The 13671-nt window shown below is 46.2% G+C and overlaps 2 protein-coding genes across 2 annotated transcripts; one reads left to right on the plus strand and one right to left on the minus strand.

Annotated features, from left to right (window-relative positions):
* Nucleotides 1–844: 844 nt before the first annotated feature.
* On the minus strand, nucleotides 845–11306 carry DNAJC8 (DnaJ heat shock protein family (Hsp40) member C8). The gene is made up of 9 exons (XM_058819747.1): nucleotides 11205–11306; nucleotides 10168–10269; nucleotides 8320–8376; nucleotides 6758–6824; nucleotides 5998–6092; nucleotides 5052–5123; nucleotides 3809–3900; nucleotides 2762–2837; nucleotides 845–1612 (listed from the first exon to the last, which is right to left on the minus strand). Exons 1-9 carry the CDS (start codon nucleotides 11265–11267, stop codon nucleotides 1490–1492), a joined length of 747 nt encoding a protein of 248 aa, XP_058675730.1. The 5' UTR covers nucleotides 11268–11306; the 3' UTR covers nucleotides 845–1489.
* Nucleotides 11307–11449: 143 nt separating this feature from the next.
* ATP5IF1 (ATP synthase inhibitory factor subunit 1) lies at nucleotides 11450–12209 on the plus strand. The gene is made up of 3 exons (XM_058819849.1): nucleotides 11450–11596; nucleotides 11706–11818; nucleotides 11929–12209. The coding sequence occupies exons 1-3, from the start codon at nucleotides 11501–11503 to the stop codon at nucleotides 12065–12067; spliced, it is 348 nt and encodes a 115-aa protein (XP_058675832.1). The 5' UTR covers nucleotides 11450–11500; the 3' UTR covers nucleotides 12068–12209.
* Nucleotides 12210–13671: the final 1462 nt, after the last annotated feature.

A 13671-nucleotide genomic window follows, 5' to 3' on the forward strand; every position in this document is an offset into this window, starting at 1 on the left:
AAGTACCAGGAAGGGCAGTGCTCTGCTCTGGGAATCCCCAAATCAGAAAACATCAGCCAGAAAATACTTCAGGCAGGGGCAGCTCATTCCTGTTCCCCTTCTGCAGTGCTATAAACCCCCCTTGGTCCTTGTGCTCCTTCAGCCTGGGAGGAAAGGGTGGTCAGGGACATGGGGGACCCACTCCTTCCTGCTCTGCCCAGATTCCACATGGGGGCTCCCCCAACATATGCTGTGGCACTGCCATTGCTCAGGTCATGGGCACAACTTCCACCTGAGTCCCTTAGAACAAGAAATCACATGTTTTTCTGTCTGCTCCCTTTACACCCCACGGGTTGTTTAACAAAGAAATGTTGTTGGTAACAACTGGCTCTTATTTTGGCAGGAAAGGAAACGTGAGGCTTTTAAGACAGTCCTGAAGGACCAGAGAGTCACAACCCATCAGTGCACAAGGCACTGGCTGCCTGCAAGCCCTGGAGCTCCCCAGGCACCCAACTGCAGAGCTGCAGCAAACACCCCAACTTCCCAGCCCAACAGCCAAGCTGAACTATGGCCTGTCCCAGCCAGGCTGGGATTAAGGCAGCCAGGCTCTGCCAGAACACAGCCAGAGAATGAGGACAGTTCATGTCCCCTCTGCCTCCAGGCTGGTGACACTGCACTTGGAACAGCTTGGGCAGCTTAAAAGGGATGTGGAGAACTAGAAAAGCAGAGAGCTGGCAGTCTGAGCCTGGAGAACAGGTTCATGCTGAAGAGCAGCAGCATCTCAGCACTGACAGCACTCCACTCACACTCTTGTTATTGCATTTTTTAGTAATTCCAAGGAAAAAAAACGGTAATTAGGGTAAAAATTTATTTTACATACAGACCATTGCAGCTTAACTATTAATCAAGAGAAGTTATTTTCCTTTATAGGAAGTGACCAGCTGGTCTGAGATTAACAGAAGTCTAAGCCTGAGAGCTGGAATTTTAGTCTGGAAATCAGATTTTGGGAGCAGGTTCCTTCCAAGCACCACTCAATGCAGTGAGGAGCTGCAGGACTGAACTGCAGGCCAGCTGCACTGCACAGTGCTGGAAGGATTTTCCCAGAGTCCCTCCAGATCCTTCCCAAGCTGAACCTGCTGAGAAAGATGGTGCCTGGAAGGGTTTGGATGCATCTCCAATATCTTGTTCAGCTCTCAAACTAGGAACAGAAGTGGTGAAACAGCACAGTCTGTGTGAAGTACAAAACACTGAGTTACAGGGCAGCAGACACACGGGACAGCAGGAATGGCAGGGACTCTCCTAAGCCAAGAGTTCTACGTGGAGCAGGGCCCTGGCTGGGCTCATTCTCTGGCCCTATTCAAACAGACAGAGTACAAAAAATACTTGGACTGATAATTAATTGTACTGGAAACAAACAGTCTACTAAAAAGCAAATCTTACTCTAGGTGCCAATGAGTCCTTAAAAGCAGAGAAGGGACTGAGGAGCTGCACTTAGGCAGTGCTTCCAGGATCATTCACGCTGCTCCATTTTTACTTTGGGAGGTCTCAGGAAGGTCCTGTTCTTCTTTTCTTTCTTCCCCTTTGTATTTGCCTGGAAATTTCTCCAGCTGTCCACACGGCCATCCCGACTTTCCTGGGAACAACAGGGAGGAACAAGTGAGTTAACAAGTGCAATAACCAAAGCACAGGCAGGACAGAGTTCAGGAGATCAGTGGCACTTTCCCCTTATCCAGCACACAGCCCCTGGCAGGCAGGACACAAAGACACTGGGAAGAGCCAGAGCAGCAACAAGTGAGCTGACACACACCAGTATAAGCACTGTGCTGGATTCTTGTTTCACAAACCACCAGACTGGGTTGGTCCTTACTCTCTACAGAATCCTCAAAGGAAACAAGAAATGTCTCAAATGGATGTTCCTAATCTGTCAGCCCAGAATGTGCCATGTCCTTTCTGTGCCTTAACTCCTCCCTCTCCTGGTGCTACAGGACAAACAGAGAAGGGAAATGTACTGCTGCCTTCTCTCATGCTTCTTGCTCAAAGTCTCATCACATTGACACAATGAGGAACAAATGCCTCTGGTGCACTTCTCTCCTCTCCCTGCCCTACCTGCTGAGCAGCAGAAACCTTTCCCAAGGAGGAGAAAAAAACCAAAACAGAAACCAAATCAAAAAACAAAACACATAAAAGAAGTCCTAAACCCTCAAATCTCCCCACGAAGCCAACCTATGACCTCTACAGGCTGAAGATTTCACAGCAGGACACAACAGTCCAGGAATTATCTACTTTACAGCATGTGATCCATCCACTCCAGGCCCATCTCTGCAGTACCAGGGCTGCAGATGAGCAGCTCTCTGCTTCCCTGTCCCCTTTTCCCTGGCAGGATGGGAGAGGCCCAGCACTAGCAGGGATCTGGATGCTGGGGCAACCAGACTGGAAAGTACCACAACAGTCCACACAAACACTTTCCAGATTAGGGTTTAATGGTCACCAGTGACCTGGGCTAAGCAGCAATTCTATTTTACAGCTAAAAATAAGAATGAACTGCTGACAGAGATGAAAAAATAGAATAGCTCAATTTACCAGATCTGTTTCTGCATAAGTGATACCAAAGCCCTACTGATGGGCTCTTCTCCATACACATGAACAAACCCCAGGCTGGTGCAGATCTGTTAAATTATCTTACAGACTTGCATACAAAATGTCTCTCATCTCTCTAGAGGCATTCCCTGCAACAAGGACAGGAATTGCTGGGGCCTATTCTGTAAATTCAAGTGCTGAATACCTCAAAGTTCTTCTGCCATTCTCGTTCTCGTTTGGCTTTCTCTTGTGCTTCAATTTCCTCTTCCCTCTGCCTCTTCCTGGAAGGGAAAGCACAAAAGTTATGAACCCACAACCATCCACTTTAGAAAGCAAGGTAATATTTTCAAATAATCTTGGAAAGCTCCTCTAATTTTTTGGCAGATTACAGAAGAGATAAATATGCACACCCAAGATAGCACAGCAAATACAGTTTCAAATTTGGTTTCAAATTTGGAAGAGCAGTGAGCAGAGGAGATGGTTTGGTCCCACTGATAGCAAGCTGATAACTGACAACTGATAATTAAGGGGTTGGCTTCTCTTGTTCAGCAAAACAAGCTGGACTTCTTAATCCAAGAAACTGGACACCACTCTAGTGGTAAGTCTCTAAAACTGTTGAGGGTACATGTTCTGAGAAGTTAATAAGCACTTCAGCATGCAAAGTACAAATTAAATTTTTAACTCCCTACTTTTCCTCTGTAATCAAAAGCAACATCCTGCAGCCATCTCCCACCTCAGTGACCAGCACAGAACCCTGCTGCAGGAAGTGTGCTCACAGTGAGCACGTGATCAAATCACCTGAAATAGTTCAGCATCCCACATGCCACAGGGTACTTCTGGCATTTAAATAAAATTAAAAATCAATCCTCTGCAAGCTAACAGCATGCAGAATTGTGTCACCACTTCACTGCTGTGGCTGGCCTCCATGTGTACACAAAAGAGAATACAATTATATAAAATATATTGACATCTTCAGCATAGGAGGGCAAATTTCCTGTGTGCTTTTCTCAAGCACAGGGCTCTACAAACCCACAGGCTATCAGAGATGTGGCAGAATCCATTATTGGCAATCAGCTTGACAGGACCCTTGTTAATCTAATCCAAGGCCATGCTGTTAGCAGGTCAGACCAGATGATCTCCAGAGGTTCATTCCAATTTAGACTATTCTAAAACTCTCTGATGCCATATCTTCTCTGAGGAAGCATGAGGTGGAAGAAGAGCCTGAACTGCACAAGTGGAATGTCATTCATACCTTTCATGCATTTCTTTTGCTTCTCTTTCTTTCCTCTTAATTTCCAGTTCAGCAAAGAGCTTCATTGTCTGTTTGTACACAGCTTGTTTGAACTGTAAAACACAAATCCAGTCTTAAAATAATGCTGTGAACACAGCTAAAGTCTGGTTTACATACAAGTGTATGATGCTAAAAGAAAGCAAACCACAGGTGTGCCCACATAACCCCTGTCCTGCCCTGACAACAGCAGCAGCACACAGAAATGTATAAACCACTGCTGATTAAATTCTGGTCCTGCCACCAGGAAACAACTACATATTAACCTCATTTTAGTCTCATTTTAATTTGTATTCATGAAGCTGTGCCCAAACAGAACTGTTCACTTCAAATTCTCTTATTTTTCGGTTAAGTCTTGCATTGTTACATTTGACAAAAAAAAAAAAAAAAAGGGCAAAATGGTCACTGTTTTAGAGAGTAATTTTCCAGCAGATCTTCTTGATGTGTTGTAAAAATCTAGCATTGGCTTCCCAGTAGGAAATCAGTATGCTTAAACCAATCTTCATTACTAAAGAAGAGCAACAGACTTCTGAAAAATGAAAAATAGGATGGTTTTAGGGTTACTGTGGTGATATCAACAGGAAGAAATCCCTTTCCAGGAAAAAAAAAGGGTGATGAGACTACTGAAGTCAATGTTTGGTGATCACCTATCATTGTTACAGCCTCTCATGGCTGGGCTTCTCCAGACTAAAATCCAGGTGAGAAGAACAAAGTTATGCCACGTTATTTTTAATACAAGGGGTTTCACATCTGTCCCTCAGTGCTACATGAATGAAACACATGAAAGTGCTCTCATTAAAAAGTCACAAGCTCATTTTAGCCACTCTGCAGTGAGTGCTTCATGTGCCTCTGCCAGCAGCAGGAATGCCATGGTCCCAGCATCAGTAGACAACAAGAAATTCAATTTAAAAAAAGTCCATGATGCACAAGCAATGAAGACTTGCTTTGGGAAAAGACCAGGATATTTTGATCTATATAATCTCACAATATATTTACTCTTTACACTACAGTGAAGTTATTTTCCACAGTACACAGGTAACACCTGACACATGATACCCTACAGTGCCTAAGCAGAATTTGTTCTTCTGTAAATGTAAGGGTTTACAGCATTAACAAGTCTAATAAATATTTCTGTACTGACTTTCATTCTTAATTCCTCAAAACACATTTTGTACTCTCCAGTTTCTCTGAACACAGCATGACTTACAACTTCAGGATCATCCTCCTCTACATTGGGAGGTTTTCCATCCTTCTTCAGCTGCTTCTTTTTTTCTTTCACCTAATGATTAAGAATAAAAATAAGAGCCTTAAAGATTTTATAGGGCTTACATAATTTTATCCAAGTGGTTCTGGATTTCTATTCCAATGTACAGAAAGTATTCTGTTATTGATTGATGTTTGGTTTTACACCAAACCCTCCCAGGCCCAAACAAGATTACTACAAGATTACATACAAGATTACAAACAAGATTACTATCACATGAACTGCAGAAATTAAAATTACTGTGTTGGATAATATTCCTCCAACATAATCCCTTTTGGTTTCTTGATATTGAATATATCTTGAATATATTCTTATTCAATATACACCATCCAAACCAGCAGGAAGTTTATTTTGCTTCATGATATTCAAGTGACTAACAACAAACAGAACATCAAGTGTTCCTTGTGTTAAGAGTATCTGAGCTCTCCCATATCATTTGCTTCCTCAAGCTTTCTGTGTTTTAATCCACCCACATCACTCTAATTTCTTGGCCAAAGCAATGCAATCTCCTTTTCTTATCTTATAGGTCAATATCCCCCAAAGTTCCCAGTCTCTTGCTGTCACCACCTATTCTCTTCCACCCACACATATCTGAACTGCATCATTCATTCACAGACTTGGAAAAAAATATTTAGGTCAGATCACGTGGTCTGACCTGATTATTTCAAGTACTGAATTTCACTGAATTATCTTGCACTGAGCTCAACAGCAGTCCTGGCCACAGCTGTGAAGAGCTTGGAGCCCACCTGCACAGTGCCATTATGAGGTTTGCTCAGCTTAGTCACCTAAACATGAAGCAAGTGTAGCAAAAAGCAAAATATGAATGATTGAATATGAATGATTGATTACCTCTCACCCCCAACTCTGGATGTTCCCACAGAATACTCACAGTGTGTTCCACATATTCCTTTCCAGCCTGTATCACATCCAAGGCTCTCTTCTTTTGCTCCTGATCTAGCAGCAGCTTGTAAGCTTTATCTACAGCTAACAAAAAACATCAATATTAATAGCACCAGCAGTCATGTTCACAAGGCATCACAAGGCTGCCACTTGTTGGCATTTCTAATTTTGCTTCTAGAATTTGTGGAGGTCATTTGTTTGGCAGTCTGTTTTAGTTGGTTTTTAATTTTTTTTTATTCATAATTTTTATACATCTAGGAAAGTGATAACATGATTAGTTGAATGAGTTTTGGGGTACAGTAATGGCAGGAAATGTCTGGTACCTTCTGGAGGGAGCAGGTGAAAGCATCATTCCTCCCAGCTGTATTTATGGGCATGAACACCTCACTGTGATTTCCTGCCTGCACAGCACACACCTAAAACCATCCCTCTACTTCTGTCCTATGGTCTTTGAATAAAATCTAAAGCAATATTAAACATTTTTTCTTGAACAATCCCACACCCCCCTGAAGATGTCTGTCCCTGTGGTGACATGACAATGGCATTGTTGCCACCTAGTGCCACCTGCTGAAATGCCACCACCTCCCACAGCTGCTGCTGCCACAGCTGCTTTTACCCCAGTTAAGGCACCTCTGCAGCCCTTCTGTCCCCTCCACCCAAGGCACCTCTGCAGCCCTTCTGTCCCCTCCACACTAATGAATTTTTAGCACCACAAAAGCTGACACTGCTAACCCAGAGCAGAGTATTACCTTCAAATGCCTTCTGGGCTCTATCTGCATCATCTTGGTTTTTGTCTGGGTGCACCAATATTGACAGCTGCAAGAAAAAGGATTCTGCTATCAAGAGCATGGTAAAACATGAAGAGTACTTCAGATATTTTTGAGAAAGGGAAATAGAAAGAATCTAAAGAGATCACATTCATTTGTACATGGACAAACCAGCTGACAACATGCAGAAGTGTGTGCCAGTACAAGCTGAAAGAACAAACAATCCTTGTAACAAACAGGCTGTCCAAGAAAAGCTGCAGCTTGTGATCAGAGGAACAATTTAACACTCCTCAGCTGATATGAACCTTTTGGTCATCAAAGATTTTATCCTTGGTCTTGACAAGAAAAAAACCTAAAAAGATTATCCTCAACCAAAGTCTCTCAAGAAGTTCTCCAGCATGCCCAAGGCTGTCCAAATACCAAACTATTTAAGAGTTGTCATTTTTCCTTAGGTTGCTTTACTGAAAATTAAGAAAACTTCTACCTGGCAGAGACAGGAGATAGATCACTACAATCCTGAGGGGAACTCCAACTGGGCTAGAAAACACATCCTCCACATTCCCCTTTCAGAAAGTTATTTAAAACTTTCCATATGGCCTCTTTTAAATTTTTTATAGACCTTTTATTTTTGCCATTGCTGTACAGAGCAGCAACTGAACTGCTTTAGTGTTAAAGAATACAAAATAACCACTTTTGGAACTGTACAGCTGCCAGTTTGTGAAAAGGTTTGCCTTTAGTCCTGAACAGTTTAGCCAGTGCCTTTTTTCCCTTTTGTTGACTGTTCCACATTCTGCACTTGGGTGTTTGATTTCTGCACTTGGGTGTTTGATTTCTTCAATGCACAATTCCATGCACATTTTTCATTTCATACCCTGAACTCAAAACACCTCTCTGTACTGTTCTACCAGCCCAAAGCTGAGAATGTCATACTTTATTTATTGTTTTGTAGGAGTGAGAAGCCAACAAAAGACCCAAAAGTTATCCCTCTCACTTCCCACACACAGGAGGAGCCCATATCCTGTTCCTCTGCCCCCACAGCATTTTCCTGTCTAAAGACACTCACACCATGAATTCAGGTGGAGGCTGCAGCCTGCAAACACTGTTTCTTTGCTGTAGGCACTGATTAAACTAAAAACTTTTCCTGCAGCTCTGTCAGAGGCAGGCTGGGGTGATGTCTCCTGTAAGCAGGGCAGCCTCTTTCCCAGGTAACCAAGCCACTGAAAATTACCATGGAAATTCTTAAACCTCAGAGAAAATCTGGATCCAAGTCCATATATCTGAGAAAAATACCTTTTGATGTTCCTTTTGAACTGAAGCTCAAGAGGCTGATCATACATGGCACAGGCAAAGCAGCCCAGCATGCTTGGAGCATGGACACTGCTGCAGCTCTCCCCTTGTTGATACAAGCATTGCTCTATGAATTTCTGCCAAAAATAGACACCCTCTACCCAGAGACAGCTTTACTACCATTTTTCTTGTGCACAATCTCTACAGCATTTCTACTTCCCCTCCATGAACTCTGAGTGCAAAAGCTGAGTGAATACCTGTCGGAATCTTTTCTTTATCTCCTCATCTGTGGCTTCAGGATCCATCTGCAGCACCTAAAAGAGACCATGAAAGCAGAGCAAGTTTGATGCTGCTCTCCATGTTTCAGGTGAAGAGCACCTAAAAGAAACCATGAAAGCAGAGCAAGTTTGATGCTGCTCTCCATGTTTCAGGTTCCTGTCAGCAAGCTCTAACACTCTCATGAGGAGCAGCTGAAGTCACTTGGTTTGTTCAGCCTGAGGAAGAGGAGGCTGAGGGGAGAACTCATTACCCCCAACCATCCTTCCAAGGGCAGCTCAGGGGCTGGCACTGAGCTCTTCACTCTCATGGCCAGGGACAGGACAGGAGGAAACTGCATCAAACTGAGCCAGGAGAGGTTTAAGTTGGAGATTAGGGAAATATTCCTCCCCCAGAGGGTGCTGGCACTGCCCAGGCTGCCCAGGCAATGGGCACGGCCCCGAGGCTGCCAGAGCTCCAGGGATGCCCAGGCTGGGCTTGCTGGGGGCTCTGGGCAGGGTTTGGCTTTGGGATTGATCATCCCTGTGGGTCCCTTCCAGCTCAGCACATTCCATGATTGTGTGAGAGTGAGGGAGGGGGGAGATGAAGGATGGGGGAGAAATTTGGGCAGCGCTGCAGGGATGGCCAGGGTGGGGTTGGTGGGGGGGTCTGGGCAGGGTTTGGGGTGGGACTGGGTGATTCTGTGGGTCCCTTCCAGCCCAGGGTGGGGATGTTGGGGTGTCTGTGCAGGGCCAGGGCTTGGACCCAATGATCCTTTCAAGCCAGCCCATTCTGTGATTCTGTGCCACTTGGTTCACTGGCACACAGACACACACCAGAAAGCTCACCTCACAATGACATGAATTTTCACCCAGTAAAACAGAAACATTTCACAGTCTTTCTGACATTTGTGACACTACTTTTAGCAGTGCTAGATTCCTCTGGCTATGCCAAGGTCTTGTGTAGACATGCATGATCCATAAACTGGTATGAGCCTTCAACCAGTCCTGCAGCAATGCTCAGTCTGACAGAAACAAAAGCGTGTGGTGGTTTGGGGACAATGCCAGGCCACTCAGAATGCTGGATAGGAAACACACTTTTTAATAAAAATGTATTAATTTTATCATTTTGAAAGAAGACACTAGAGTTTTACTGTTTGGTTTCCATGAGTGACACCACTTGTTTATTGATCTTTACAGGTGTGGCAGAGTTTAGGAACTCTTCTGTGAATGAATTTACTGAACGTAAGATTTAAGCAACAAGTGAGCAGATGCTGGTCTGACTCAAAGAATCTGTAAATAAAAACCATTCTCCCACAGGAAAGCTACAGTCTACTCTGAAACAGCTTTCTTAATTTACTTTTAAAGTACTAAGACCTGTACAAAACTGAACATTGTCAAAGTGAATCTGCTGACTCATCTGGAATCAAACCCTATAAAATCCATTATCCAATGGTTCCTCACTGGTGTGACCACTGAGACCTTTTCTAACTCTATCCACTATCCAAGTCCAGTGGGATGAACACCCAAAATAAAACACACAACTACAAACACTGAATTAAGAGAGCTATGACCAGAACCTGCCAAAATGCCACCTCCAGCTGCTCCCTTCCTGTTCAGAAAGTACCCAGCCAGATTTTCCAGTGCTGCTGTATGAGGGAAATGTGACAACAGAGTTTGTCCTGCCATCAAACACTGAGAAAGACAAAAGCACCATCCTGCTGTCCTCTGCAAACCTTCTGCACACTAATCTGTACCCAGGGAAATGTCTTCTTTCCTTATGTTGTCTTTTACTGGAATAAATACTCAGGAAAAAAAGCTCACCCATCAATTCAGAATGTTCAAACTAACCTCAAAAGGGTTCAAGTTGAAATATGAAGATCCAGGTCGGGTCAGGCGGTCAATTTGGTTTTTTGATGTTAAAACAGAATCTCGTTTTTCAATTTGCTTTACCTGAAGAACAGAGAGACCTGTATCAGCTGACCATCACAAAGTCCATACCTGTTTATTCATGCTGTTTGTATACAGTCATCCTTATCCTGTACTACAATTAATAATGCCCCTTGCTTACCCCAACCTGTAGTTATTTTTTCAGGCACTAGCACCACACATTAGCACAAGCAGCACATATTAGCACTAGCAGCACATATTTTTTAGCCTTTCCTACAGCCCAACAGTATTTTCAACATCAGATTTTATCTATAAAACATGCTGCAGAACAGTTCTGTTTGTTCCTTCTATGGCCTTCTCCGCTGCTTCCCTCCTCCCCATGCACCTCCAGCAGTTCTGTGATTCCTTGGAAACCGCGGCGTTCTTACTTTTAACCCGTTGTTGGCAGTGCAGCCCTTCAAACACGTTAAGTGCCACTGATGCAAACACACAAACCCGCTTTTAACAACCACACGTTATTTCGTTCAGTTTTTACCCTTCACCGTACCGCACCGACCAAACCATGTGTTTATATTTAACGTTCACCTTTATTTAAATAAACGTGCATATTTTTTAGCATTTCCTACAGCCCAACAGTGTTGTTAACATCACGTTTTATCTATAAAAGATACTGCAGAGCAGTTCTGTTTGTTCATTCTCCACAGCCGTGCGTTCCCTCTCCCCGTGCCCCTCAGGATGTTCAGGCCGTGCCCGGAGCAGCGGGCCCGGTAGAGGGAGGGGACCCAGGCCCTGCCCGGTGACAGCTCGCCCACAGCGAGGCCGAGCGGGACCGCGAGCGCACCGAGGGCCCCGGGGCTGAGGGAGGGCCGGACCGAGCGCCAACCCACCGCCACCCGCCCCCAGAGCGGCTGGGCCCGTCCCGCCCGCCGGCGGCCCCCGAGCCCGGCGCGGCCCGGCCGCTCCCGGGCGCAGCTCCCGGGGCACGGGCCGCAGCGCACCTCGTTGTAGAAGGTCAGGAACGCGTCCTCGGCCGCGCCCGCGCCGGGCCCCGCCGCCGCCATCGCCGCCCACACGTGACCGCGCCGTCACCACACGTGACCGCGGCGCGCGCCGCAGCGACAGGCCCCGCCCCCAAGCGGCGCGCGCGCGAGCACGGGGCTCCGCCTTGTGACGTCACAGAGGCCGCCCCGCCGCGGGGCCCTGAGGGCGGGAGGAGGGGCGGGGCCGCGGCTGCGCAGGCGCGGTGGGGCGGGCCCGCCCGGCCGCCCGTCCGGCGCTCCAAGGGCAGCCGGCGATGGCGGCCGTGGCGGTGGCGGCGGCGCGGGGCGGCCTGCGAGGGGCTCTGCTGGCGCAGCAGCAGCGCTGGAGCTCGGGATCGGGCGCCGACCAGGTGCGTGTTCCGACAGTGCCCCTTCTGTCCTCCGGCTGTCCCTCCCTTTGTCCGTTCTCCCCTCTGTCCCTTTGCCCCTCCGTCATTCTGTCGCTCTGTCCTCCCGCAGCTGGGCGAGCTGGGGAAAGGCGCCGGCAAGGGCGGCGGTGGCGGCGGCTCCATCCGCGAGGCCGGCGGTGCCTTCGGGAAGAAGCAGGCGGCCGAGGAGGAGCGGTACTTCAGGTGAGGGGCCCGGCCCGCGGAGCCGCTCCCCGCGGGCCCGGGCACGGCACGGCCGCCTCTCCCGAGCCGCTCGGCTGTGGGGCTGCACGTCCTGCCCTCCTCTCTTGCAGGGAAAAGGAGCGGGAGCAGCTCTCTGCCTTAAGGAAACACCACGAGGAGGAGATTCACCATCACCAGAAAGAGATTGAGCGTCTGCAGAAAGAAATCGAGCGCCATAAGCATAAGATCAAGCAGCTTAAAGATGACTAAGCTGGTGCTGTTGTTGAATGTGCATGGCCAATACTGATCATGGTGTAAATCAGCGTGAAGACTGTATTTTTTGGTCAACATAATCCAAATCCATACAATTATGGTCTGCAACAACATCAAATAAACTACTCAGTCTCACTTTCTTGCTCAGTAACTGTTCAATGAAAACAAAACATATCAACCTCACTATCTGGTTTTAAGCTTCATTTTCTTCCAAAGTAAAGCTACACTCTTGAGTAGGCAGGCCTGTACAGAATTAAGCTAATTTTTTTTTTAGATTTGTATGAAAGAAATGACCATTTGTGAAATAAACAAGGGCCAGGAGACTTCTTCTCCTGTTTAATGCCTTTATTAAAAGTGATCAGCTCAGGATTGGGCAGCTCGGCGGGTCTGCAGCATCCCGTCGTCTCCCAGGGCGACTCAAAGGAGGAGAATATGCACAGCTCTGTCCACCAGGGGCAGAGCTGGGGATCAGATCCTCCTGGGAGCCTTTAGGGCCTGCTGATCCCCTCAGATGGTTCCCTTCCCATTCCGTCAGCTTGGTCTCACCGCCGGGGTCAATTCCCCTGGTCAGGGCGAGAGGCTCCGAAGGTGTTCCGCGTCTCTGCAGGCTCAGCACTCGGCTCCTCACATCCAGACATCACTCCAGTCTCTCAACTCTTAGGTGGCTCGTTGTTTTTGGGGTTTCTCCGTGGGTTTGGAGTCGGGGGTTCCACAAAGCATTCTGGTCTTGGGAGTCACTTTGCATAACCCCCCCCACCCTCTCAGGTGTCTTCACTATTCTGGGAAAGGTAAAACTTAGCCTTGGGAAGGTCCCCACCCGTTACAGTCTCGGGAGAAGGGCCATTAACTCGCCCCAGCCAGGGCTTTTACTAATACAAAAACAACCATCAACGACAACGACCCGTGATTACAATAACAAAACACGCAGAACTTTGGCAGCGACAGTGATCTGGCTGCCTTTTTGTAACCTTTTCTCACAAAAAAATATTAACCGAATTTTTGTTCATAACAATTTGTACCTAGTGGGATAACTTTAAAAGAGTTGGGGGGAAATAGTTCATGTGTAGCAATCCATTCACAGAGAAGTAACTTTGTTTCCAGTAAACTTTGTGTCCTAGAGGGGTGTTATCTCCACTGAACTAGTAGAAGATTAAAACAAAAGGTTCACTTGTTGCGCTTAGTGTTTAGTGCCATAAACTGAGTGAGGAAAACAGTATTCATAAACTGAGAGAGAAAAAAGTGTTCGAGTTATCTTGTGGAGGTCCTAGTTCCTGGAGCAAGACAGCAGAGATCCTGACTTCATGTGAATGTTCTTTTCCACAACTGCCCAGTAGATTTGGGGTTCTTTTTTCCTGTCTCAACTTCTCTGTTCCTTAGCTAAGTCTCTTTCCAAAGAAGGATGGATTAAAACTAATCTTATGCAGTTTCAATCAATTTTGACATTTTAATGTAGGAAACTCATGATAAAATACACAGTAAGTATAGTGAGAGTCCTATGTAACAAGAGTATGGGACTCTAGAAATATGAAATACAATAAGATAGCAACAAAAATTGGTGACCCCGATGTGATGGAGGTATGCAGCCTGAAGAGCTGTGGAAA

Source organism: Ammospiza caudacuta, chromosome 25 (assembly GCF_027887145.1).
Source record: "Ammospiza caudacuta isolate bAmmCau1 chromosome 25, bAmmCau1.pri, whole genome shotgun sequence".
Lineage (NCBI taxonomy): Eukaryota > Metazoa > Chordata > Aves > Passeriformes > Passerellidae > Ammospiza > Ammospiza caudacuta.

What these genes read in the sequence shown, in the direction of transcription:
- DNAJC8 (XM_058819747.1), bottom strand. Translation starts at nt 11,267, where the DNA reads ATGGCGGCGGCGGGGCCCGGCGCGGGCGCGGCCGAGGACGCGTTCCTG. An exon ending in AGCCCAGAAGGCATTTGAAG is followed by an intron (nt 6,093 to 6,757) that starts GTAATACTCTGC and finishes GTTTTTTGTTAG; the next exon opens with CTGTAGATAAAGCTTACAAG. An exon ending in AATGGCAGAAGAACTTTGAG is followed by an intron (nt 1,613 to 2,761) that starts GTATTCAGCACT and finishes TGTTGTTCCCAG; the next exon opens with GAAAGTCGGGATGGCCGTGT.
- ATP5IF1 (XM_058819849.1), top strand. Translation starts at nt 11,501, where the DNA reads ATGGCGGCCGTGGCGGTGGCGGCGGCGCGGGGCGGCCTGCGAGGGGCT. An exon ending in CGGGATCGGGCGCCGACCAG is followed by an intron (nt 11,597 to 11,705) that starts GTGCGTGTTCCG and finishes GTCCTCCCGCAG; the next exon opens with CTGGGCGAGCTGGGGAAAGG. An exon ending in GAGGAGGAGCGGTACTTCAG is followed by an intron (nt 11,819 to 11,928) that starts GTGAGGGGCCCG and finishes CCTCTCTTGCAG; the next exon opens with GGAAAAGGAGCGGGAGCAGC.